Raw genomic sequence first — 23448 nt, 5'->3', positions numbered from 1 at the left:
CCAGCATCAGCTCCATCCTCAACCTTCGGTCGTAGATGTGACACATACACACAAACTGGCAGACGAGCTTCCTCAGGTCCAATCGAGCGAGGCTTATGGCAGGGAAAGCTCGGTCAGCCCCGATACGGAGCACATGTCAAGGGAGTTAGCTCGCCTGGATTTGAAGAACCTTCAATGGAGTGACAACTCGGCCGAAATGTTGAACTGTAGCGATTTAGGTGATGGCATAGTCTTCAGCGGCGATTTGGATATAGCGTCTGTGAGTGATAACTTTGACGAGCCTCTAGACCTCACCACAGGCCAAGTAGGAGCCAGTGTGGACAAGCACATTGTCAGCCAGTCGCAAGTGAACATTATTGACGCCAGTGGCGAGGACGAGCCAAAAGCACCCAGCAGCACACGGGCAGCAGATGCAGTCCCCGGTTTCAGTGATGACATACAGGGTAGAGTGATTGTAAGAGGCAAGATGATCGAAGGGGAGATGGACACGACCATGGTCATTCTGAAGAGTAACAACGAGGAGGAGATAGCATGCTTCAAAGACAGGGTGGTTATCCAGTCACAAATCATGACCAGAATGAACCCTGCTATGTTTGCTGGTCCCCGAGATGGATTGTGTAAGTGCTCTAGGAACAGGGCTATGTTCATTTTCCAATATGCTCAGTTGCTCAATGGCTGCAAGCAAGTGTTGGACTGGATCACCTCGGACTCACCTCACTCGGCACATGCCTTCCTGCTACAAGTGTTTCTCACGCTCAAAGCGGCCCTAGACATGCAGTTGTTGCCTACGCACATGACCGAATGGAGATATGTCCTGATCAGTAAAGGAGCCGTGATGATCGACATTGTCCCTTATCTGAGCAGGAACTTCAACAAGCCATTGTCCTCGATGTTCGGTGACCAATGTAAGAGCTTGGTCAGTCTCTGTACTACTATGGTGGCAAAGCACTTACCCAATTCGAAACTGTGCCAATGGCTTTGCAAGCTGAGCAGAGGCACGGCTGCCTCTCAGGTGCTGACCGTGTCGATCGAGTGGTTGAGAGGATTAAATAGCTGCGAAAGGACAAGTCCACACCACTTAAATCTACTCGGTAGATACTTCACGTTCAGAGACTATACATCCGAAATAGCAGATTGGCTGACAGACGTGGGCGAGGAAGAAGACGCTCGTAACAGAAGCAGGGGCAAACTGCTGCTATACGGAGAACCTGATCCTTACAGGGGCAACCAGACAGCAGAAGGCCTGGGTGCTACTAAGCTGAGTACACTGGTTAGGAACATAGTGCTACGGATGAGAGTAAAGATATTCGGATCGTCTAGGCTCGAAGTGACGACACTGGATTGTACGCAGGGGTTGACAAAGGTGACACTGGACGCCTCTGCACTCTCTGTGATAACCAGGATAGATCAACTGGACCGGTCGATGTCACTCACCGAGAACGGCAGCCGTTTCACACACGACCTCGTGTCCCAGACCGATTCCAAGTGGGCCCCTGTTATAATGTTCACAAAGCGTAAGCGGCAGGGACCTGTGGAGGAGTTCACTAGCGACTATTACAAGATGACAATAATCATGGTTCTACTGAGCCCGCAGGGGTCTAAGATATCTCTCCGAGAGATGTTCCAGAGCGTGACTACGTTCAGTGTGACCGAGTACTAAATATCCTAACCCCATGTTCACTGTGCCACATCGGACTCAAATGTGAAATTGTTCTACCAAGCCTGCTGTCTCTGCTGATCACTATCTCCCTTTACACAGTACACCATGCGGGGCTTGATCAATCACGGGACCTACTGCAGTATCAACAGCGTTGTCCAAGTGCTGTATGGGACAAGCGAGCTACGGGACCTCATTCGGCTGGTCGATCACCGGTCTCCTAATAGGGTGGCATTGAAGCTTAAGCGTCTCATCTACGATATGACCAAAGGCAACCCGTCGCCGTGTGATCCGAACTTACTAGTAGATGCAATGACATCGTACAGAGGAGCGCCTTTCGACGTTCAGGAGGACTCAGACGTGGTCTTCAAGTGCATCATCAACGCTCTAGCAGACGACTGTGGGATAGCTAAGAGGATAGGTTCTCTGTGGGACATTGAGAACGAGGACCGTGTGCGCTGCCTCCGTTGTAACACAGTCCAGTCCACACTCAATAAGTCCAACACAATCACCGTGTTGATAGGAGCTCATCTCCCCACGGAGCTGCAGGACTATATCAAAATGTACACTGACAACACGTTCGCCACGTGTGACTACCATTGTACACACTGCCACACAGGAACACAGATCGAAATCACGAGCAAGGTATTGACATTACCGCAGGTTGTGTGTATGAGGATCGAACGGGTTAGGAACATTGGCAGAGATACAGCTGATATAGTCAAGACAGGCACGAGGTGTGCTTTCCCTGAGACACTGGACCTGAAATATATCATGAAAGAACCTGAAGCCACGGTAGATACTGTATACAAGCTGTACGCTGTTCTAGCCCACAGTGGTTCTCACTACTGTGGACATTACACAGCTTATGTGCGAGACGATGACATTTGGTATTTTGCAGACGACTCTCACGTCAGGGTGTGCTCATGGGAAGATGTCAAGTCAACGTACGAAGCGGGATCTATGCTATGCAATGGCGTAGCTTACATGCTCATGTACCGTAAACAGCATAGTCGAACCCCTTGTGACACGAATGAAGGATCTGTACATATGTGATACTACCTAACAGCATGTACCTTACGTTTCCCTGCATGAAATAATAAAGGAGTGATAAAGGTACCATTGTATGCGTCACTCATTGTATTATAATAACTACATGAAGTTAGAGACAGATGCAAAGACAATCACAAAGAGATCCTGATACATGTGCCGTGTTTAACTCAAGTTTATTATGTCGTACAGGCATGGGTATAACTTTGGGTATAGGGCAATCACACAGGTTTACACATTTCTTGAACTTGCATATCAAACTAACCACATTGGTATCATATCTTCACAAGATACCTATCCAGGTTATTTACAACAACCTTTGGTTCCTCTGCTTTATAAGCCACAGTTGAATAGGTAGCTGACAGCACTGCTGATGAGGTGCACGGTTCGTCTAACTGTGAGACAGACACGCTGTTAGCCAGCCCCTCTAGATATCGTATCACATAATCGCCCCTGGGCCCACGTACAGGCTGCTTCTTTATTATACGGGAAGACATAACTAGTATCACATAGAAACAAAATATTCTGCCTCGCCAGAGTCCATTACAGGGTGGCTACACCCTGTCCTTGCTGTTCCTCCATGAAAGTCCGAGTCGGAATCTTCCTCTGAAAGCGGCTCTGGCTCTTCTGGCTCGGCCGCGGATGTAGGCTCAGCAGGATGGGTAGGGTGATCCTCTCTGTTTAGTCCTTCGTGGTCACGGCCCCTGTCTCCCTCCTGATCTGAACAATCCTGTTGAGTGGTGTCAGCAGGCCAGGCAGCAGCTTGATCAGTAACCTTGGCTGCCTTTTTCCCAGCCTCTACAGGTAATCCGTGTCCTTTGAATTGTGACACATCAGACCTCCCATGTAGGACTTTAGCACCTGAGCGTTTGCTGGGTTGCTGGCTTTTGGAATCGTCTTGCTGGTGCTGGACCGGGGACCTCTCGGTTACTGGGTTGTCCAGGTTCTCTCCGGACCTATTGACAAGTGTGCCTTTTTGCCTCTTCTTAAGCGTGCATATATCTTCGTGCTCTGAGTCAGTATCAATGACCGGAGAGCGAGTGACTTTTAGCTTGGAACAATGCCCCCTTTTTATACCTTGCCAGCGATTCCCCTCCCCTTCGTAGTCGTCGTCTTCCGTATCCGACAGTTTGTTTTTGTATTGGTGGGATTCTCGATTGCGGCTTGGTATGGTCTTAGCCGTCTGTACTGCTTCGCACCTTTTGTTAGACTTGTCCAGTCTCTTTTTAGCACACGCGTTATCTTGCTTTCCTAAGAGCTGGAGAGCCGTATGTTTAACCACCTTGTCACTCCTGTTCAGTTTAGATCCTCTCTTGTGGGGCCTGAGGTTGTCTTTTGTGCGTTTGACACGCTTGTACTCTGGCATCATAGAATCGGTGTCCGAGTCGGAGAGCAGTGCGCGCTTATAGATGCTCCTTTCCTCTTTCAAACCACTGCAGCCAGGCTTTGGGGAGCGGGCATCCTTTTCAGACTCTGAGTGTGACTCCTCCACCTTATACCTATGTCCCCGCTTAACATTCTTAATTTTACACTTAGCCACTTTGGCCCTGTTTTTCACCTGAGCACAGAACGCGTCCTCGTCCTCCTCCTCTTCACTGCTATATGCCTCACCGGTAGATCCGTCGTTTATGAATTGGTCACTGGTATCGTATTCGTCAAGGGGCTCGCTCTCGTCGTAGATCATTGTAGCCTCCAACTCCTCACCGGGGATGTTAACTTCATCCACGTTACACTCTTCCTCTTCACTGTTGTCTTCCTCGGCCTGGCTCAGCCAAGGCTGGTCATCGTCATCGCCACTGTACCTGGGACGAGGCCTTTGAGCTCCTGAATCGCGAAGTTTCGTGTCACTCTTCGACACGGATGACTTAGTGCCCGATGACTTATTTGACTTAGAAGCCGATAGATCCTGATTTACCACTTTGGTATTGTGAAAAGGCCTTTTGTTCTTAGCACATTTGCCAACTCGTGTGCTACCCGAATCCATTTTCTTCCTTTCTGCTTCAGCCTTCATGGCTCTGGACAGGTTAGTCACCGGCTGCTCCGAATCACCCCTCGGTTGACTCCGGGTACCCTGGAAGGATACTAATATCTTGCGGCTCCAGTGGTCGGTGGCCAAAGAGTTTAAGCAATCAACCAGTGCTTTGCTGAGTCTGTCCTGCAAGCAGTAACTCTGAAGTATATTGATGACGGTTCGGTTGTTGCTGACCCAATCGGCAAGGGTGTCCCCGTGTCTTGTGTCCAACAGGCTTTTATCTAATCCAAGGAGAGTACAAACCGCGTCTCTCCGGAGACTGTCATCATTCAACCAAGGTTCGCTCAGCAGCAGAACCGGAAGATTCTTGATCCACGTCGCAATGGGAATGGGTTCGGTTGTGACGATAGAGTACACAGTGTCATTTGTCTCACTGGCACCAGGCACAGCTTCGTCTTCGCTGTACTCATCAACGTCGGCCGGGTTCTTAGAGGACATGTCAGGCTCTTGCACTTGGGTAGATTGTGGGGAGGATGATGCGCTATCGGGATCACACCCTTCTCCCTCTCCTACCTTCAGATATTTCTTCAATTTGTTTTGATAAGTGCGGAGTTTTAAAAAGAGCACCTTAGCCGTGGCATACAGCTGTACCAACTCCTTGTCCTTGATCTTGCTCGTATCATGTTTGATCAGGGAGTGCCACGTCTTCTGGGCTTTGCCTACGTTCTCGGGAGTGTGTTGTTTGAACAACTCTTCAAACCCCGTAGCCATATCAGGATTCCCATCGTTACCATATCTCCTTTCCCTGTATCTGGACGCGACGTGGGCCAACTCTAACCAGTCGTTTCTCATCTGCTGCTCCACCATTCTTGTCCGCATCCTTTGTACGGTGGCGTGAACGATATTGTCAGAGGAGTACATGTCCCAGACCTTGACGAAGTCTCTCACCTTCTCAATTGGGCAATGTAGCAGCTCTGCCACTGCGAACGCATTGGGAATCTTACAGTCCATAAATTTAATGGCCAGTTCTACTACTTCCACCATGATAGGGTCAACAATAACACTCTCCACGTGCTTTGGTATGTAATTGCACCAGCTGGTTGGATTCACCCGCTTGACGAACGCTGCCAATGCGGGACCGTGTATCTCCTGATACATGTCGGGCCCGGTGGTAAACGTGTCTCTCTCCAGGTCCTTTAACGTGTCATTCCAACAGCTCACCAGCTCCCCGTTGCCCTTGACACACGATTGCTTCACGGCCCTGCAAAACCTCACAGTGGTAGACACGTACAATTGAGGAGCCAGAGCCTGGCCCTTTCTCAGGATGACAACAGGTACCAGGTTCACCCGCCTGCCATCCAGGATCTTGCAGCTCCTTCTAAAGTAGACAGTACGAGTGCCACGGTTCTCATAGTGGAAGTGTTTCAGGTCACATATCACTTCCTTGTCCGTGAAACAATCAACCCTCGTCTCCCGCGTTTTCTTCAACATTTCAGGCGACGCCGTGCTTAGCACACAGCACATGGGGGCTATCTCTTCCAGGTGAGAGACTAGAGCCTGGGTGGACATTGTTTTATCCTCAGTGCGCAACAACTGGACAGGCTGTATTTGTTTAAAGGAAGGGGTGAGGGCGGTGGAGTGAGTGGGTACTTCCAGGGCCATGTCCCAAAATTCAAACTTGTTACCCGTGACATGTTTCAGCAACCCCAGGCTCTCGAGTCCAGGAACAAACAGTACCTCTTGGATGAAGTATGACTTGACATTGCTTTTCCCGTTTGTCAGGAAGAGGACGGTGTAGGTTCCGATCATGGACCGGCTGCTGTCACAGTAGAAGAAGTTGTGTTTGTCAGAGTACTGTGTGACCACTGGAATCACCTTCTTACCGTTGGTGCTTATCAGTTCTTTAGTTGGTATATAGAAGTTTGTGTAGTTACCATATGCCAGTATCACGTGCTTGAGACCGGCCTTGTCTACATCTGCCATAGACTCTAAGCCTGTCCCACTTTCAATGTCAACTAGGTCCATCAGCGCAAGAAGTAACGAACGGGACGGTTGTTGTTGTATAGTGATAGCGTCCTTGATCACCATATTCCTGATAATCTTATGTATGGTTTTAGGTTTGTATCTTTTCTCCCTCTCCGACAGGGCCTCTTGCTTACACATCATCAGGTCGACCACTTTATCAAACAGTCCTTCTGTCTGTTTACAAGTGAAGCTATCTTTGTAATCAGATTTCAAATACCAAGGAGGCTGTTCTGTAACGATATATTTTGTGGTTACACCTTCCATGGTGTTTGGCTATCGATGAATATCACCTCTCGTAAACGGGTCTTGTGTTTCACATGAACCTGCCTTTAAACAGTGTAGTCTATGGGGTAGACCGGGAGCCTGTTAGACTTCTCTCAAAGCCTCCAGGGTTGTGAAGTGGATGTGATTTGTGCATTCCCTGTGCTTTTACATGACAGCCTTATATTGACATCACTTACCATTGGTTGGCTAAAATAACTTTCACTCATAGTAGACTCAACACAGGTTGGATAGTGAACCGTGACTGGTACACCCCACAACAAATCTATTATCCGAACATGACTGTAGTATCCAGCACAGTGTGGCTATCTGACTGTGACTGGTACATCTCACCACAAATCTATTATCCAAACATGACTGTAGGACCTGGCTATTTAATCTTTCCCTGGGTACAAACCCACTGTATAACAGACAGACTTGGCTGGGTGCCTATGGCTGGATAAACAATTATATTTGGAAGACTGGAGACCAGACACACTTAGCTAAGCTCCAAGGGCTGAAAACAAACAGAGTAGGCACTGTGACACACACACAGAGGAGGGGAAAGCACCTGGCACTTCTCCCACTCTGATACTGAGTTTGTGTATGCAGAAGCTCGGTATGTCAATGCTGGGCCGAGATCGCACTACTTGAACTTGACTACAAACAGAGCTGATTATAAGGGTTATTGTAACATTATATATGCATATACTCTGCCTACCTAAATGTATAGTATGTCTATGACCGTGTTAATTTAATAGTGAAATGATCAAATAAAGGGTTGACTATAATCGGTTTGGTATGTGTCTATTTTATTCAACAGAGCACAATATATATATACATACATTGATGCAGTTTCAGGGCTGGGACAGAAAGGGGTGAACCACATTCAAGCTTTGACTATTTTGTAAAGTATTTTATTATTGTCACGGGAGATGTTCACTCTTGCAAGGTCTCTGACAGACTGAGAGCAGTTTGTGTATTCGACTCTGAACGGGGCGGGGCTACTGTTGCTATTCCATTCCTCCAACAGATATGGAAACTGTGACATCCTCTCAACAGAGAAGCCGGAGTTGGTGTGTGGGACTGAAAGACCCTGGCGCTTCTCGGGTTTCGGGGCTGGGACAGAAATGGGTGAACCACATTCAAGCTTTGACAATTTTGTAAATTATTTTATAAATGTCACGGGAGATGTTCACTCTTGCAAGGTCTCTGACAGACTGAGAGCAGTTTGTGCATTGGACTCTGAACGGGGCGGGACTACTGTAGCTATTCCATTCCTCCAACTGATATGGAAACTGTGACATCCTCTCAACAGAGAGGCCCGAGTTGGTGTGTGGGACTGAAAGACCCTGGCGCTTCTCGGGTTTCGGGGCTGGGACAGAAATGGGTGAACCACATTCAAGCTTTGACAATTTTGTAAATTATTTTATAAATGTCACGGGAGATGTTCACTCTTGCAAGGTCTCTGACAGACTGAGAGCAGTTTGTGTATTCGACTCTGAACGGGGCGGGGCTACTGTTGCTATTCCATTCCTCCAACTGATATGGAAACTGTGACATCCTCTCAACAGAGAGGCCCGAGTTGGTGTGTGGGACTGAAAGACCCTGGCGCTTCTCGGGTTTCGGGGCTGGGACAGAAATGGGTGAACCACATTCAAGCTTTGACAATTTTGTAAATTATTTTATAAATGTCACGGGAGATGTTCACTCTTGCAAGGTCTCTGACAGACTGAGAGCAGTTTGTGTATTCGACTCTGAACGGGGCGGGGCTACTGTTGCTATTCCATTCCTCCAACAGATATGGAAACTGTGACATCCTCTCAACAGAGAGGCCCGAGTTGGTGTGTGGCCCTGGCGCTTCTCGGGTTTCGGGCCTGGGACAGAAATGGGTGAACCACATTCAAGCTTTGACAATTTTGTAAATTATTTTATAAATGTCACGGGAGATGTTCACTCTTGCAAGGTCTCTGACAGACTGAGAGCAGTTTGTGTATTCGACTCTGAACGGGGCGGGGCTACTGTTGCTATTCCATTCCTCCAACAGATATGGAAACTGTGACATCCTCTCAACAGAGAAGCCGGACTTGGTGTGTGGGACTGAAAGACCCTGGCGCTTCTCGGGTTTCGGGGCTGGGACAGAAATGGGTGAACCACATTCAAGCTTTGACAATTTTGTAAATTATTTTATAAATGTCACGGGAGATGTTCACTCTTGCAAGGTCTCTGACAGACTGAGAGCAGTTTGTGTATTCGACTCTGAACGGGGCGGGGCTACTGTTGCTATTCCATTCCTCCAACAGATATGGAAACTGTGACATCCTCTCAACAGAGAAGCCGGACTTGGTGTGTGGGACTGAAAGACCCTGGCGCTTCTCGGGTTTCGGGGCTGGGACAGAAATGGGTGAACCACATTCAAGCTTTGACAATTTTGTAAATTATTTTATAAATGTCACGGGAGATGCTCACTCTTGCAAGGTCTCTGACAGACTGAGAGCAGTTTGTGCATTGGACTCTGAACTGGGCGGGGCTACTGTTGCTATTCCATTCCTCCAACTGATATGGAAACTGTGACACACACAGAGGAGGGGGAAAGCACCTGGCACTTCTCCCACTCTGATACTGAGTTTGTGTATGCAGAAGCTCGGTATGTCAATGCTGTGCCGAGATCGCACTACTTGAACTTGACTACAAACAGAGCTGATTATAAGGGTTACAGTAACATTATATATTCATATACTCTGGCTACCTAAATGTATAGTATGTCTATGACCGTGTTAATTTAATAGTGAAATGAAAAAATAAAGAGTTGACTATAATCGGCTTGGTATGTGTCTATTTTATTCAACAGAGCACAATATGTATATACATACATTGATGCAGTTTCAGGGCTGGGACAGAAATGGGTGAACCACATTCAAGCTTTGACAATTTTGTAAATTATTTTATAAATGTCACGGGAGATGTTCACTCTTGCAAGGTCTCTGACAGACTGAGAGCAGTTTGTGTATTCGACTCTGAACGGGGCGGGGCTACTGTTGCTATTCCATTCCTCCAACTGATATGGAAACTGTGACATCCTCTCAACAGAGAGGCCCGAGTTGGTGTGTGGGACTGAAAGACCCTGGCGCTTCTCGGGTTTCGGGGCTGGGACAGAAATGGGTGAACCACATTCAAGCTTTGACAATTTTGTAAATTATTTTATAAATGTCACGGGAGATGTTCACTCTTGCAAGGTCTCTGACAGACTGAGAGCAGTTTGTGCATTGGACTCTGAACGGGGCGGGCTACTGTTGCTATTCCATTCCTCCAACAGATATGGAAACTGTGACATCCTCTCAACAGAGAAGCCGGACTTGGTGTGTGGGACTGAAAGACCCTGGCGCTTCTCGGGTTTCGGGGCTGGGACAGAAATGGGTGAACCACATTCAAGCTTTGACAATTTTGTAAATTATTTTATAAATGTCACGGGAGATGTTCACTCTTGCAAGGTCTCTGACAGACTGAGAGCAGTTTGTGTATTCGACTCTGAACGGGGCGGGGCTACTGTTGCTATTCCATTCCTCCAACAGATATGGAAACTGTGACATCCTCTCAACAGAGAAGCCGGACTTGGTGTGTGGGACTGAAAGACCCTGGCGCTTCTCGGGTTTCGGGGCTGGGACAGAAATGGGTGAACCACATTCAAGCTTTGACAATTTTGTAAATTATTTTATAAATGTCACGGGAGATGCTCACTCTTGCAAGGTCTCTGACAGACTGAGAGCAGTTTGTGCATTGGACTCTGAACTGGGCGGGGCTACTGTTGCTATTCCATTCCTCCAACTGATATGGAAACTGTGACACACACAGAGGAGGGGGAAAGCACCTGGCACTTCTCCCACTCTGATACTGAGTTTGTGTATGCAGAAGCTCGGTATGTCAATGCTGTGCCGAGATCGCACTACTTGAACTTGACTACAAACAGAGCTGATTATAAGGGTTACTGTAACATTATATATTCATATACTCTGGCTACCTAAATGTATAGTATGTCTATGACCGTGTTAATTTAATAGTGAAATGAAAAAATAAAGAGTTGACTATAATCGGCTTGGTATGTGTCTATTTTATTCAACAGAGCACAATATGTATATACATACATTGATGCAGTTTCAGGGCTGGGACAGAAATGGGTGAACCACATTCAAGCTTTGACAATTTTGTAAATTATTTTATAAATGTCACGGGAGATGTTCACTCTTGCAAGGTCTCTGACAGACTGAGAGCAGTTTGTGTATTCGACTCTGAACGGGGCGGGGCTACTGTTGCTATTCCATTCCTCCAACTGATATGGAAACTGTGACATCCTCTCAACAGAGAGGCCCGAGTTGGTGTGTGGGACTGAAAGACCCTGGCGCTTCTCGGGTTTCGGGGCTGGGACAGAAATGGGTGAACCACATTCAAGCTTTGACAATTTTGTAAATTATTTTATAAATGTCACGGGAGATGTTCACTCTTGCAAGGTCTCTGACAGACTGAGAGCAGTTTGTGTATTCGACTCTGAACGGGGCGGGGCTACTGTTGCTATTCCATTCCTCCAACAGATATGGAAACTGTGACATCCTCTCAACAGAGAGGCCCGAGTTGGTGTGTGGCCCTGGCGCTTCTCGGGTTTCGGGCCTGGGACAGAAATGGGTGAACCACATTCAAGCTTTGACAATTTTGTAAATTATTTTATAAATGTCACGGGAGATGTTCACTCTTGCAAGGTCTCTGACAGACTGAGAGCAGTTTGTGTATTCGACTCTGAACGGGGCGGGGCTACTGTTGCTATTCCATTCCTCCAACAGATATGGAAACTGTGACATCCTCTCAACAGAGAAGCCGGACTTGGTGTGTGGGACTGAAAGACCCTGGCGCTTCTCGGGTTTCGGGGCTGGGACAGAAATGGGTGAACCACATTCAAGCTTTGACAATTTTGTAAATTATTTTATAAATGTCACGGGAGATGTTCACTCTTGCAAGGTCTCTGACAGACTGAGAGCAGTTTGTGTATTCGACTCTGAACGGGGCGGGGCTACTGTTGCTATTCCATTCCTCCAACAGATATGGAAACTGTGACATCCTCTCAACAGAGAGGCCCGAGTTGGTGTGTGGCCCTGGCGCTTCTCGGGTTTCGGGCCTGGGACAGAAATGGGTGAACCACATTCAAGCTTTGACAATTTTGTAAATTATTTTATAAATGTCACGGGAGATGTTCACTCTTGCAAGGTCTCTGACAGACTGAGAGCAGTTTGTGTATTCGACTCTGAACGGGGCGGGGCTACTGTTGCTATTCCATTCCTCCAACAGATATGGAAACTGTGACATCCTCTCAACAGAGAAGCCGGACTTGGTGTGTGGGACTGAAAGACCCTGGCGCTTCTCGGGTTTCGGGGCTGGGACAGAAATGGGTGAACCACATTCAAGCTTTGACAATTTTGTAAATTATTTTATAAATGTCACGGGAGATGCTCACTCTTGCAAGGTCTCTGACAGACTGAGAGCAGTTTGTGCATTGGACTCTGAACGGGGCGGGGCTACTGTAGCTATTCCATTCCTCCAACAGATATGGAAACTGTGACAGCCTCTCAACAGAGAAGCCGGAGTTGGTGTGTGGGACTGAAAGACCCTGGCGCTTCTCGGGTTTCGGGGCTGGGACAGAAATGGGTGAACCACATTCAAGCTTTGACAATTTTGTAAATTATTTTATAAATGTCACGGGAGATGCTCACTCTTGCAAGGTCTCTGACAGACTGAGAGCAGTTTGTGCATTGGACTCTGAACTGGGCGGGGCTACTGTTGCTATTCCATTCCTCCAACTGATATGGAAACTGTGACACACACAGAGGAGGGGGAAAGCACCTGGCACTTCTCCCACTCTGATACTGAGTTTGTGTATGCAGAAGCTCGGTATGTCAATGCTGTGCCGAGATCGCACTACTTGAACTTGACTACAAACAGAGCTGATTATAAGGGTTACTGTAACATTATATATTCATATACTCTGGCTACCTAAATGTATAGTATGTCTATGACCGTGTTAATTTAATAGTGAAATGAAAAAATAAAGAGTTGACTATAATCGGCTTGGTATGTGTCTATTTTATTCAACAGAGCACAATATGTATATACATACATTGATGCAGTTTCAGGGCTGGGACAGAAATGGGTGAACCACATTCAAGCTTTGACAATTTTGTAAATTATTTTATAAATGTCACGGGAGATGTTCACTCTTGCAAGGTCTCTGACAGACTGAGAGCAGTTTGTGTATTGGACTCTGAACGTGGAGGGGCTACTGTAGGTATTCAATTTCTCCTAAAGATATGGAAACTGTGACACACACTCAACAGAGAGACCCGAGTTATATAGACACTCCATAGGCCACACATGTAATCGGTTCATGACTAAATAGACATCATCAGTATTGTCATTGCAATGAAGAGTGGTGTCAGGATGTGTGTTTCCAGGCTAGGTCCCGCAGACTTCCAAGACTTTTCCAATTCGTCTATCATCCTCTTCAGGTCCCGTATACCTGCAGGGAGAGAGACAGTGTGAGTCCAATGTAAAAAGTAGTACTACTGTCCTTACAAAAGAAACAAAGCTCAACACACCGTCGCTGACGTTGAACAGTTTCACCTGTGTCTTCACATCCTCCAACTCCTTCAGATCTGTCCCTGTCAACATTGGGTTTCTTCGCGTTGTTGTAACGCTGGCACCTGCGGAGGCTGCTAGATGGACATTGGAGCAGGAGCTGGCAGCTTGCCCTTGTCTCTGATACATAAAATAATGGTATTGTTTATCGCCATATCCCCCAAAGGTGGTGCCTGCATCGATCATGAAACAGCAATGGCCTGGGCTTGTCATTCTGGTCATAGTGTCATTCCATACTTCAATTAAACTCCACAACTGGCTATTCTCGGGTTCTATGTAGAGCATAGAGATTCTAATGACACCATTCAGTGGCTTAACCAAGGCGGCCTTCTTAACCTTGTCAACTTTGGCAGTATAGTAGAACATAGCGCACGTGTCCGCTTTCGCACTCAGATTGAAGGTCACACTCCCTATCCTGTAGGTGCCTTCGTCGGTGCACGTGAGGAAACGAATGCTAACTTGGGATCCCACTGGGGTGAGCATGAGATCATATATGTGTTCAGTAGCGTACACAACGTTATTGTCCTTATAGAAAGGCTCAGTGCTGTTTGCCAAGTATCCCGGTAACTTGACAGTGTTTCCCATTGTAGCTACAATGGAGAATGGTTCAGGTCTCTGATCTGTAAGACCTCTCGCCCTTGTCAACACGCAACACTCAACTGTACTTGCTGCAGTGAGCAGCAGACACATTGTTGTAATGTACATTGCCATAGTGAGTCTTAGACAGTGCCAAGTCTTAGACAGTGTGGAATCTTGACTGTGTTCACAGGGAGCGCAGCCTATGAATGGGACCTGCAGGAGCAGTTGAGCCCTTTTATATAAGCTGAAACCATCCCCTTCCCCAGATATTGCTGTATCTGCCAACCATGGCTGATTCCACCTACCCAATGTTAAGTGTATCAGGGGTGTGGTCCAGCTACATACAACTGACAAGGATACGTACATGGCCCCTACATGGGTTGGAGAGATCTTAACCGTATCTCTGTCACTGCAGACTAATGACATTGTAGCTCTGGCTGTGTAGAGGGGAGTGGATACGCCGTGTATCCGAGCAATGTATGGGGGACACATGATCAGGTCCTGTTCCAGGGTCTGGAAATGATGGCCCTTAGCAAAGTGTTGAGTGTGAAACGCAATACAAGTCACATACACCAGGTGTCACTGTTTATTACACAACACTGTACAGATTGTAATAATTGACATAGACCCACATGTATATACAGCATAGCCTTTAGAACCAGGATCAAAATATATAAGCTAACAAGGAAATCAGTTTGCTACGGAGAAACACACTTTTCAAGGAGTGGAATTCACGGATAAAGACAATTCCACCGCATGGCTGTATCACGTAGTGACAGTTAGGCTTCCTGTCGAACACTCCAGCCTTAGATCTCCACTGTAGCTTAAGACGCATGACACACTGAGACATTTTGATATAGGTGATATGGTCCTCTGTGTACAGGAGATACGTATCCAATTGAATATCCTCCTCCTGCTCACCTGAAAAGAGTGATAAACGTGTAGCGTCGCTCAACGGCACAGGTGTGTAACTGTCCAGAACAGCATCAGCTTCCAGCAGATATCCAGGGAGCTGGGTTGCCGTACTCCACTTGTCCACAAACTCCTGGTTGCACAGCGACTCCCCGTTCACCACATACACTTTGTTGAAACAGTTGAAAAAAATGGATATCATCTCAGTCCTAGCCCCTGTGATCCCGATCAAGGGTCTGGGTATGTAACTGGAAGACACGAACAGTACGCGGCGTTGCTCGAGCGGCAATTGTCTTTGGAAGCACGTCAGCTCATTGGTTATGTACCTGGTGTATTCATTGACAAGCAGCTCTTGGTCCAGAATAGAGCTGTACTCTCCCCTAAACGAGGAGTCCAGGTCTACTAAGAGGTCGTACTTAAAGTCTTTATCCATCACAGTGTCATTCATAAACAGACCATGAGAGTTGAGGTCCTGTTGACCCCCTCTAATCACTACATAATCTACAGAGACAGTACCGTAAACCCCTCTTGCTTTCGACATAGTATATCACATGTACTGACTGAGCTGGGACTCACCACAGTTGCATTAATATTAACTTAGTTACTGTTAGGTACTGTATATGCCTTATGGTTGGGTAGACGCTGTACTCTTCACTCCAGTCCTTGCAAGATCTCATTCAAGGTGTTGAACAGCACATAATAGACAACCTTCTCCATAGGCCTCAACACCTTACAAATATCCCCTGGGGTGCCCGTTTTCAAGGCCTCCTTGAGATCTTCCGAGCAGTTGTTGTTCACCTCAATGTTGGTGTGATGTGTGAGATCTTGATCGACGCTTAAGGTGATAGCTAAATCGAAGTCTCCGTTGGCCATTGTTCTGGGGCAGATAAACCCTGAGCCGAACGGAGTTTGAGGCTCATTGACGTCACATCTCCCCTTCTCCAGATAATAAACACAGGGTGCTTGTACTTCGGACATAAAGTTGTGGTAGGGCTGGTGCTCAGAGCCCAGTGTCTGTATCTCATCCAAGGTTCTACTCAATCCCAGATAACCTAGGCAGGTCATAGTTGTCTTGTATCTGGTAAAAGATGAAAGTCTCACTGTAAACCTCAGTTTGAACTTGGGTGTACGCATACCCAATGCAGTAATGTGGCCTAGAAGCTCCCTAGTGTCCCTTTCCAGCTTTGATTGAGTGGAACATAGGGCTATGGGCACAGTTTGTTTCCCAGTGTCAAGGGCATGTTGCTGTTTGTCTACCAAGACTTTAGCCATCGTAGAATAGGCAGTACGACCTAATTATATGATACGCTCTGGAGTGAGATTGTGCTGTCTGCAAAGTTGAGCCGTTAATAGGTGAGAACAGTTACTTGTGCAATTGTAATAGAAGAGTTGGGACAGTTGTAGATATATGGGGAGCTGTGACTCAACGTAGTCTCATCAACTACACCGCGTCGCCCAATTATGAACGTTTGCTGTATATAGCCAGACTCTCGTGACTACAATAGGAGCCTATTGCTTGGCTCATATCCACATGTGCGACCTTGTGGAACTCATCACTAATCTGCTCCAATAGGCCACCAGGATTGGTATGGCCAGAGACGCACATCTCCCCTACCAGTACAATGTACTGCCCTTTGAATGTTCGGATGACTCCTTCATAGCCATCAGCATGGAAACAGGGGTATACAAGCATCAAGGTGTCCGCTCCAGTGTACTTTGCAATTGCGTCCACACAGGACAGAGTTTCCACCATGTCGTGGGGAGGCTCGATGTCCGTCAAATGAACTGTCCTCGCACCAAGTACCTTGTAAGCAATGTAGCAGTCGGTTAAACCGACACCGCTTCCCACTGATAGGATCTCATTCATTTTGGGTACAGTTAGCTGTGACATGCTTTCTATCAAATCGGTAAAGCAACTGTTGCCGTATTGGAAACGTAGAGGTGTCGCTTTCAATAGACTGTCCATGAACACAGTTGCATTCTTCCCAAAGTCGTAACATTCATCATCAACACCAGGCTTGCTCAAGCAAAGTGTCTTAATCATATCTACAGACACCTGTTGATGACTCCCGTGCCCACACCTTACATCACATGGTGAACTATTCCTTTCACCAGGTTCTTCCCCCTTCTTCCCCTGTCGCTTTGGGGTTGTGCTTATCTGACCCGACTTCCATGTCCTGATGAGCCTCGACTGTGTGCAATCTGCTTCGAAGCGTAATAGATGGACCCGGCCTACTGAGACCCTGAGAGTGTTGTCAACTGCTGTAGTGGCTGGGTGTACTTTGTTGCTATACTGTACCAAACAAATGTATATGTTGACTATACTTTATAATAAACCATGTATGTAATAATCTGAAGTACTCGTTTTTGTTTCACACAAACACAACAGTCAGTGATGTTCACAATATATTACACTGTGGGTAGATTAATAAGCAGTGTTTGGATATGTCTCAGGCCATGCATGTAACATTTATTGCAAAGCAGAGCAGTGGTTGGACCAAGGAGCATGGCTTGGGTGATCCGAACTCCATCGTTTGAATCACCAGCGGCGGTTGGGCAACTGGAACTCCATAAATGTGACATTGGATAGACCAGTGATCTTGTCTGTACAGGTCCTAGTACCATAGACATACCTTACAAAGTCTGGTGTCCTGTTACCAAAGGTGTCAGTGGCCTGCTATACCTACAGCGCTACAATGGACCCACTTGTCAACGTCACATTGGACAATGTTACAATGTTCAATAGACCGTCACACAACCCAGAGTCGGAATCACATTGTTATGGTCTCTATGAATACAGCCGCACCATTTACATCCCTTTCTTTCACGCGCTGGTTATGGTCACGGGCTTGGTTGTCAATTTATACATGGTCATCACGCTCTACTGTTCCTCTTCAAAGTACTCGGGGAGGCAAAGGAAGGTCCTCAGTGATGTCGACGTCATCTTTTCACATCTGGGGTTCTGTGACATAGCCACTTTGCTGACTATCCCGGTGTGGGTTACCCAGACGATACTCGTGAGGGGCTGGGTGTTTGGCTTCGTGATGTGCAAACTGCTGAAAGGGGTGATCTCGGTAGGTAACAGCAATCTTAGCCCATGAGGACATGTACACATAAGCATGTCCAACCAGCTCAACTAACGCCATGTCCTCATGTCCTGTTCCCTCATTCCTTACAGTTCTGTTTCCAGTACGGAATACTTCTCATGGTCTACATCAACATAGAGAGATACATGAAGGTGGTGCACAACAGGACACCACTGAAGTGTCTAGTGAACAGACGTGCGGCAAGCAGAAGGAGAATCGTGGCTCGATTGTGTGCCTGTGTACCCATGTTCTCGGCTCTCTTGGACATATGCTATTACACTGTTCGTCCCATATCCGAGACTAACATGATCTGTGTCAACGCTATGCATCCGAGTCTCTGGCTTACAGTCTTCTGGGTGAGGATGAGCATTTGTTTCATCGTACCTATTGTCGTTCTCGTTTACTGCAACGGCATGATAGTGTACAGTGTCAGACAGCACGTGAAACGGAATTCGTTTGGACTCAAGATGAAACGGGCACAGGTCTTAACCTCTCTCACTGCCACGTTCTTTATGTGCTGCTGGCTACCCTTTATTGCAAGCACCATTTACTACCGCTCCCATGTCCAGTGTGAGGAGGTGAAGTACGTGGTGCTCAATATCTGCATAGCTATAGGGAACATGCACTGTATCACCAGTCCCACCTTGTATCTCATTATGAGGGTCCGCAGGGGTGCCCAAAGCGCCTTTAGTCTCCGAAGCAGAGATACTCCTCTACCTCAGCGAAGGGGCGCTGATGCAACCACAGCCTGTTAGAGGGAACGATTGGCGAGGTGTATCCGTGATGACTAGGTGTACCTCGGACTAGAGGGGCCATTGCTATGTTTGCCACAAGCACAGACAGCTACTGTACGCCAAAATGAACGGGGTTCTCAGGGCAGCCGGTGAGAGGCTGGATTACTTGACGCTGTTGAAGTGGATACCACTGATAAATTAACTTCAGTCAACATGATACGCAATATCACTGGTATGTCTGGCTATTTGTTGTGTACCATCTATGTGAAGGACGTGTCGAAATGAAATGTATACTGTGTATCAGTCTGAATAAAAACATCACAACCTGGCAGGGTGGACAGAGTCACTTGGCTTTATTTTACAAATGTTGCAGGTTATGAAACATAAGAGTCACACTCAAACACAGTGTTGGTGAAACTACACCATGCCCAGGGTTTGACAACCTAGGTTTGATAACGATCGCACTCGCCCACCTGATGTGTGCAGACGTCGAACAGCTGACCATTATCATGTAAGGACACATCAAATAAGTCTCTACATCGGATCTGAGGGATGATGTCCGTGTTCCAGGTGTGAGCAACATCGGTATGCTGCGTTGGAGGATCATTATCAGCAAATAAGTCAGGGCTGTTGTCGGCCCACGTTGGACACGTCTGCCTCACTGAAAGGCTATTCTGCTCAGGCTCATCCGATCTGAGGGTGCCGGGTGGTCTCAAGTCATCTAGCATCGAGAAGGCGCTGGCACATAGAGCTTCTATCCTGTCGAGCAGTTGTGCGTAAAGGCTGACAAACTCATCCCCGTATACCCTGTACTGGTCCAAAGGCATACGGATGAACTGGGTGAAACTCATGTTCTCAAAGGACATGTCAAACCGGGACATTCCCATGACCCTGAGGCACTTACTAACTAGGGTGTTGAGCTGAACCTGCTCCCGTCTCTGCCTCTCTCGTCTCTCCCTCCGGTGCTGCTGAAGAGCTTTAGATCGAGAATACATGGTTTATGATCCACAGCCCAATGTAGACTGCGATCTATTGTAAAGTAGTATGACTTTATGGAAATATAGCTTATAGAGAAGACAAGGTTCACTGTGAACACTTTGCACTGATATCGCTTTACAATTAAACAGGTTATCCTTGGATGTATGTATGTGTGTGTGAACAAGGTAATCAGCTTGCAGTCAATGACTGAATATGTCTGAGAGGTAGAACCTTTTGTATCACTGCTTGTGAAACATAATAAATGAAAGTGAAGTAAAGCACTTGTCCAACATGTGATCTCTGCTCCCAGTCATGCCCATAAAGGACATTTGTCATATCAGGTTCAAACAGGGTGATATAATAACATAAGCACTATGCACAGGTTACTGGTTTTTGTATGTACACTTTATTGACATTGTGTTTGTTACAGCAACCAAATGGGGTCTACCAATTTATATTGCCATCTGAGCTCGCATTAGTGTCCTCCGTTGTCTACACCCTCAAACCTGGGGCGTTTTGTCTTTTCCACTCTCAGCCTTTCCACAGAGTCTCTCGAATGCTGAGCGGTTTTAGGCCTTTTACGTCCCTGGCTACATGTCATGGACACCTCCCCAAGAGGTTGAGTTTGAGTCCTGCGTTGTTGTGTGTCACTAGCAGGCATCATACCCTTCCTCAGGGCGAGTGCTGAGCGTCCGTCTGACTCGAGCAGTGTAGTTATCACGGCGCTGAGTTTTCTGGAATGTCGAGGCCTTGCAGTTATCAACTCTCCCTTTACGTCCACCATTGTCGCAGCGTAGTCCCGTTTCAACATCTCCACAGAGAACACGTCAGTGCCGTGAATCTTGTTAAACACATCGGCCGCGTCCTTCCACTCCCAATCCTCCTCTAACTCAGCTAAGTGACCGTGATTATCACGGTTGACTCGCAACAGTATCTTGTCCTGGTGATACACAGTCCTGGTGGTGCAAAAGGAGCTCATGTTTTTCACGGGTACACCAGAGTACTCCGCTGAGTACACATTCAGTCTGGGCCCGTGGAAGGTGCCTCTCGGGCCTACTCTAGATTCTTTCAGGTGCCTTTTATCATAAGCTTCCTTAGGTGCATTCTTAGCCATGGCCTTTCTGACAACTCCCCCATAATACAAGGGCGCGGAGCACTGGAACGTCTCCCCTCCCAGCACGCACTTGTTGAAAGTGAGTTCGTTTAGTGGTTCTATCGCCGCCGTGGCTTCCATTACCACAGACCGCAGCGGGTCCTTGTTGAAGTCCAAGGTGAATGTCAATCTGGGCCTAGGCGGCTGCTCTTCGCCGCTTTCATTGGAAAACTGACCGAAAGCATTCCCGTCCTGGAAGTCTCCTTCCTCGTACGCCTCTACCATCGCTTCACCCAACTGATCCCAAAAGCCTGAGTGAGAACTTGGGGCATACAGGGCAAGGATATCGTATACCGCTTCAAGTGGAACTGTGACAGAACCAACTTTCTTGCTCTGATTCGAGTTGCCTCTCCTGATATGCGGAGCGCTGTGGTTGGTGGCGTATCTGTACGTACACAGCTTGTAATTCTTCATAGCAGGGTTGTTACCCCGCCGAGCCGGGACCTTGCATGTGGAGCACAGCAAAAGCATCCCGTTCGCAACATCGGTGCCACCCTTGATCTCTTTATCAGAGAAAAACATAGAGTCTATTCCCAAAATGGACATGTGTCCATTTTTCAAACTAGTCTTCAGATGCTGCTCATGGATCTGGGTTAAGATGTACCCTAGCACCTTGCAGGCAAAGTGACCCTGTATGTCGACCGCACGGGGACATATGTCCGGCAGACAGGCCGCAGTGCACAGCTTGTAGACAGCGTTGGTCTCCAGGCAGATCTGTCCAAAGGAAAGCTGGTTCAGAGCTTTCAGCCTGTTCCTGTTCATCTGCTTCATGTAACCTCTCAGGTCGAGAAACTCCTTCTCAACCGGGATATCTGTCCACGGAGGGATCCATATGTCAAAGACAAAGTGACACGCCAACTTCATGGCCTCAGCAAACACAAGCTGGTTGATGCAGAACGAAACCCTCCGACTGACGACTCCCGTGCACACAATGTGACTAGCGTATAAGGCTGCAAGGCATGCGTCCCTGCTGGCGTCGAACCTCACACCGAACTGCATTATCTCGGACTCTGCAATCATGGTCGCTGACTGGATCAGGTTCTGCCTATACAGACACACTGCAGCTATACGGTCCATCTTGAGTTTGACTACTGTGTCCTGTATCTGATTGGTGCTACGTGTGCGAGTTACATGCTCGGGAAACTCTGATTCCATGATCAGACACCGGTCGGCCCATGCTTCACTCACAAAGCCCATGGTGTTGGTGTTCCACACAAAGCCGCAGTTGTGGACAGCCTTGTACCTAACCGTGTCCACCTTGCCGCTGCTCATGTCTCTGGTTACCACATCGCTCTCCAGTACGCTGGTGTCCAACAGGTTCTTGAACGTATTGGGGATCACGTTGGACTCTTTGTCAACGGCTTTCATGTTCTTCTCGTGGGTTATGTGAGCGTCGTCTATCATGACTACGCATGCTTTCCTCTTCTGCTTGTACTTGAAAGATTGCGGGGTGAAAGACGTCAGAGTCTCTATGCAGCCTTTTACCATTCTGAACTGGTAGTTTAGCACGTTGTTGGCGTAACTCATGCCTTCACCGGGACCTGTGACGTTTAAGAGCATAATCCGTTCGATCGTGTACCTGGGAGCTGTGTTGGTGATAATGTAATTGAACGTTGTAGACGCCTGAAACAACCTGCCCACTTGAAGGCTGTCACAGAACAAGTAGCGCACCAATGCTTGGTCATACACTTTCACCGGATCCAGAGTGTCCGACTGCTCCGGGTATTCGTCGTTATTGCCCGGCGCCAGGTAACACGATTCGTGGATCTCGGTGAGGTCGTGCCCGAGAGACAGGCTTGAGTTTCTCATTTCGTCGTCTATCACATCGGTCAACCCTTCATACAGTGACTCTTTCTCACTGAACGGGTGCCTGACAAGGATATTGAAAACCATATCCGCTATGCTCTCGAACTGTCTGCGTCCTCTGTACTTGACTTTCATTTCCTTGCTGAGGCGCTCCAGTTTACCCAGATGAGGGTATAGGTGAGCAAAGTAGTAGCTGTGGTCATCTTTACTCACACTGAAGGGGTGATGCTCGGATGTGTTGTAGAAACACGAATAAGCAGTCTGACACTCTCCCCTACATGCTCCAATGCGGTCATTGGTGAGCCTTGTCTTGCATTGACACCTTCCTTTCTTCAGCAAAGACGTGATAGCTTTAGTCCTGCGTTTACTCTTTATGTCACATAACACCCTGTCAATGCGGCTCTTGGAGACGGGCATGTGCCTGTGGATCAGAGAGTTGAGAAACAGGTCCGGGTTCTCCCTGTCAATGAGTTTATCCACAGAGTACCTGAATACCAAGAGGCCTCTGATGTCAACCTCCAAGCCTCCCAAGGACCCGTTGAGGTCGCTGGTGAAAC

At 47.5% G+C, this 23448-nt stretch overlaps 2 protein-coding genes across 2 annotated transcripts; both read left to right on the top strand.

The window, feature by feature from the left end:
* The first annotated feature begins 1765 nt into the window (after window positions 1–1765).
* Window positions 1766–2713, top strand: LOC139417528 (ubl carboxyl-terminal hydrolase 18-like). Its single transcript, XM_071166783.1, has one exon. It carries the CDS (start codon window positions 1766–1768, stop codon window positions 2711–2713), a length of 948 nt encoding a protein of 315 aa, XP_071022884.1.
* Window positions 2714–18001: 15288 nt separating this feature from the next.
* On the top strand, window positions 18002–18975 carry LOC139417527 (C-X-C chemokine receptor type 1-like). Its single transcript, XM_071166782.1, has 2 exons — window positions 18002–18208; window positions 18313–18975. Exons 1-2 carry the CDS (start codon window positions 18002–18004, stop codon window positions 18973–18975), a joined length of 870 nt encoding a protein of 289 aa, XP_071022883.1.
* The last annotated feature ends 4473 nt before the right edge of the window (window positions 18976–23448 follow it).

Source organism: Oncorhynchus clarkii, chromosome 9, assembly GCF_045791955.1.
Source record: "Oncorhynchus clarkii lewisi isolate Uvic-CL-2024 chromosome 9, UVic_Ocla_1.0, whole genome shotgun sequence".
NCBI classification, from domain to species: domain Eukaryota; kingdom Metazoa; phylum Chordata; class Actinopteri; order Salmoniformes; family Salmonidae; genus Oncorhynchus; species Oncorhynchus clarkii.
The sequence above is the reverse complement of the archived record's forward strand: the minus strand, read 5'-3'. Positions and strand labels throughout refer to the sequence as shown.

Bases quoted from the DNA above. Each gene is read 5' to 3' on its own strand.
- LOC139417528 (XM_071166783.1), top strand. From the start codon at position 1,766: ATGCGGGGCTTGATCAATCACGGGACCTACTGCAGTATCAACAGCGTT.
- LOC139417527 (XM_071166782.1), top strand. From the start codon at position 18,002: ATGGTCATCACGCTCTACTGTTCCTCTTCAAAGTACTCGGGGAGGCAA. The intron at 18,209-18,312 runs GTAGGTAACAGC...CATTCCTTACAG, and splicing joins TGCTGAAAGGGGTGATCTCG to TTCTGTTTCCAGTACGGAAT.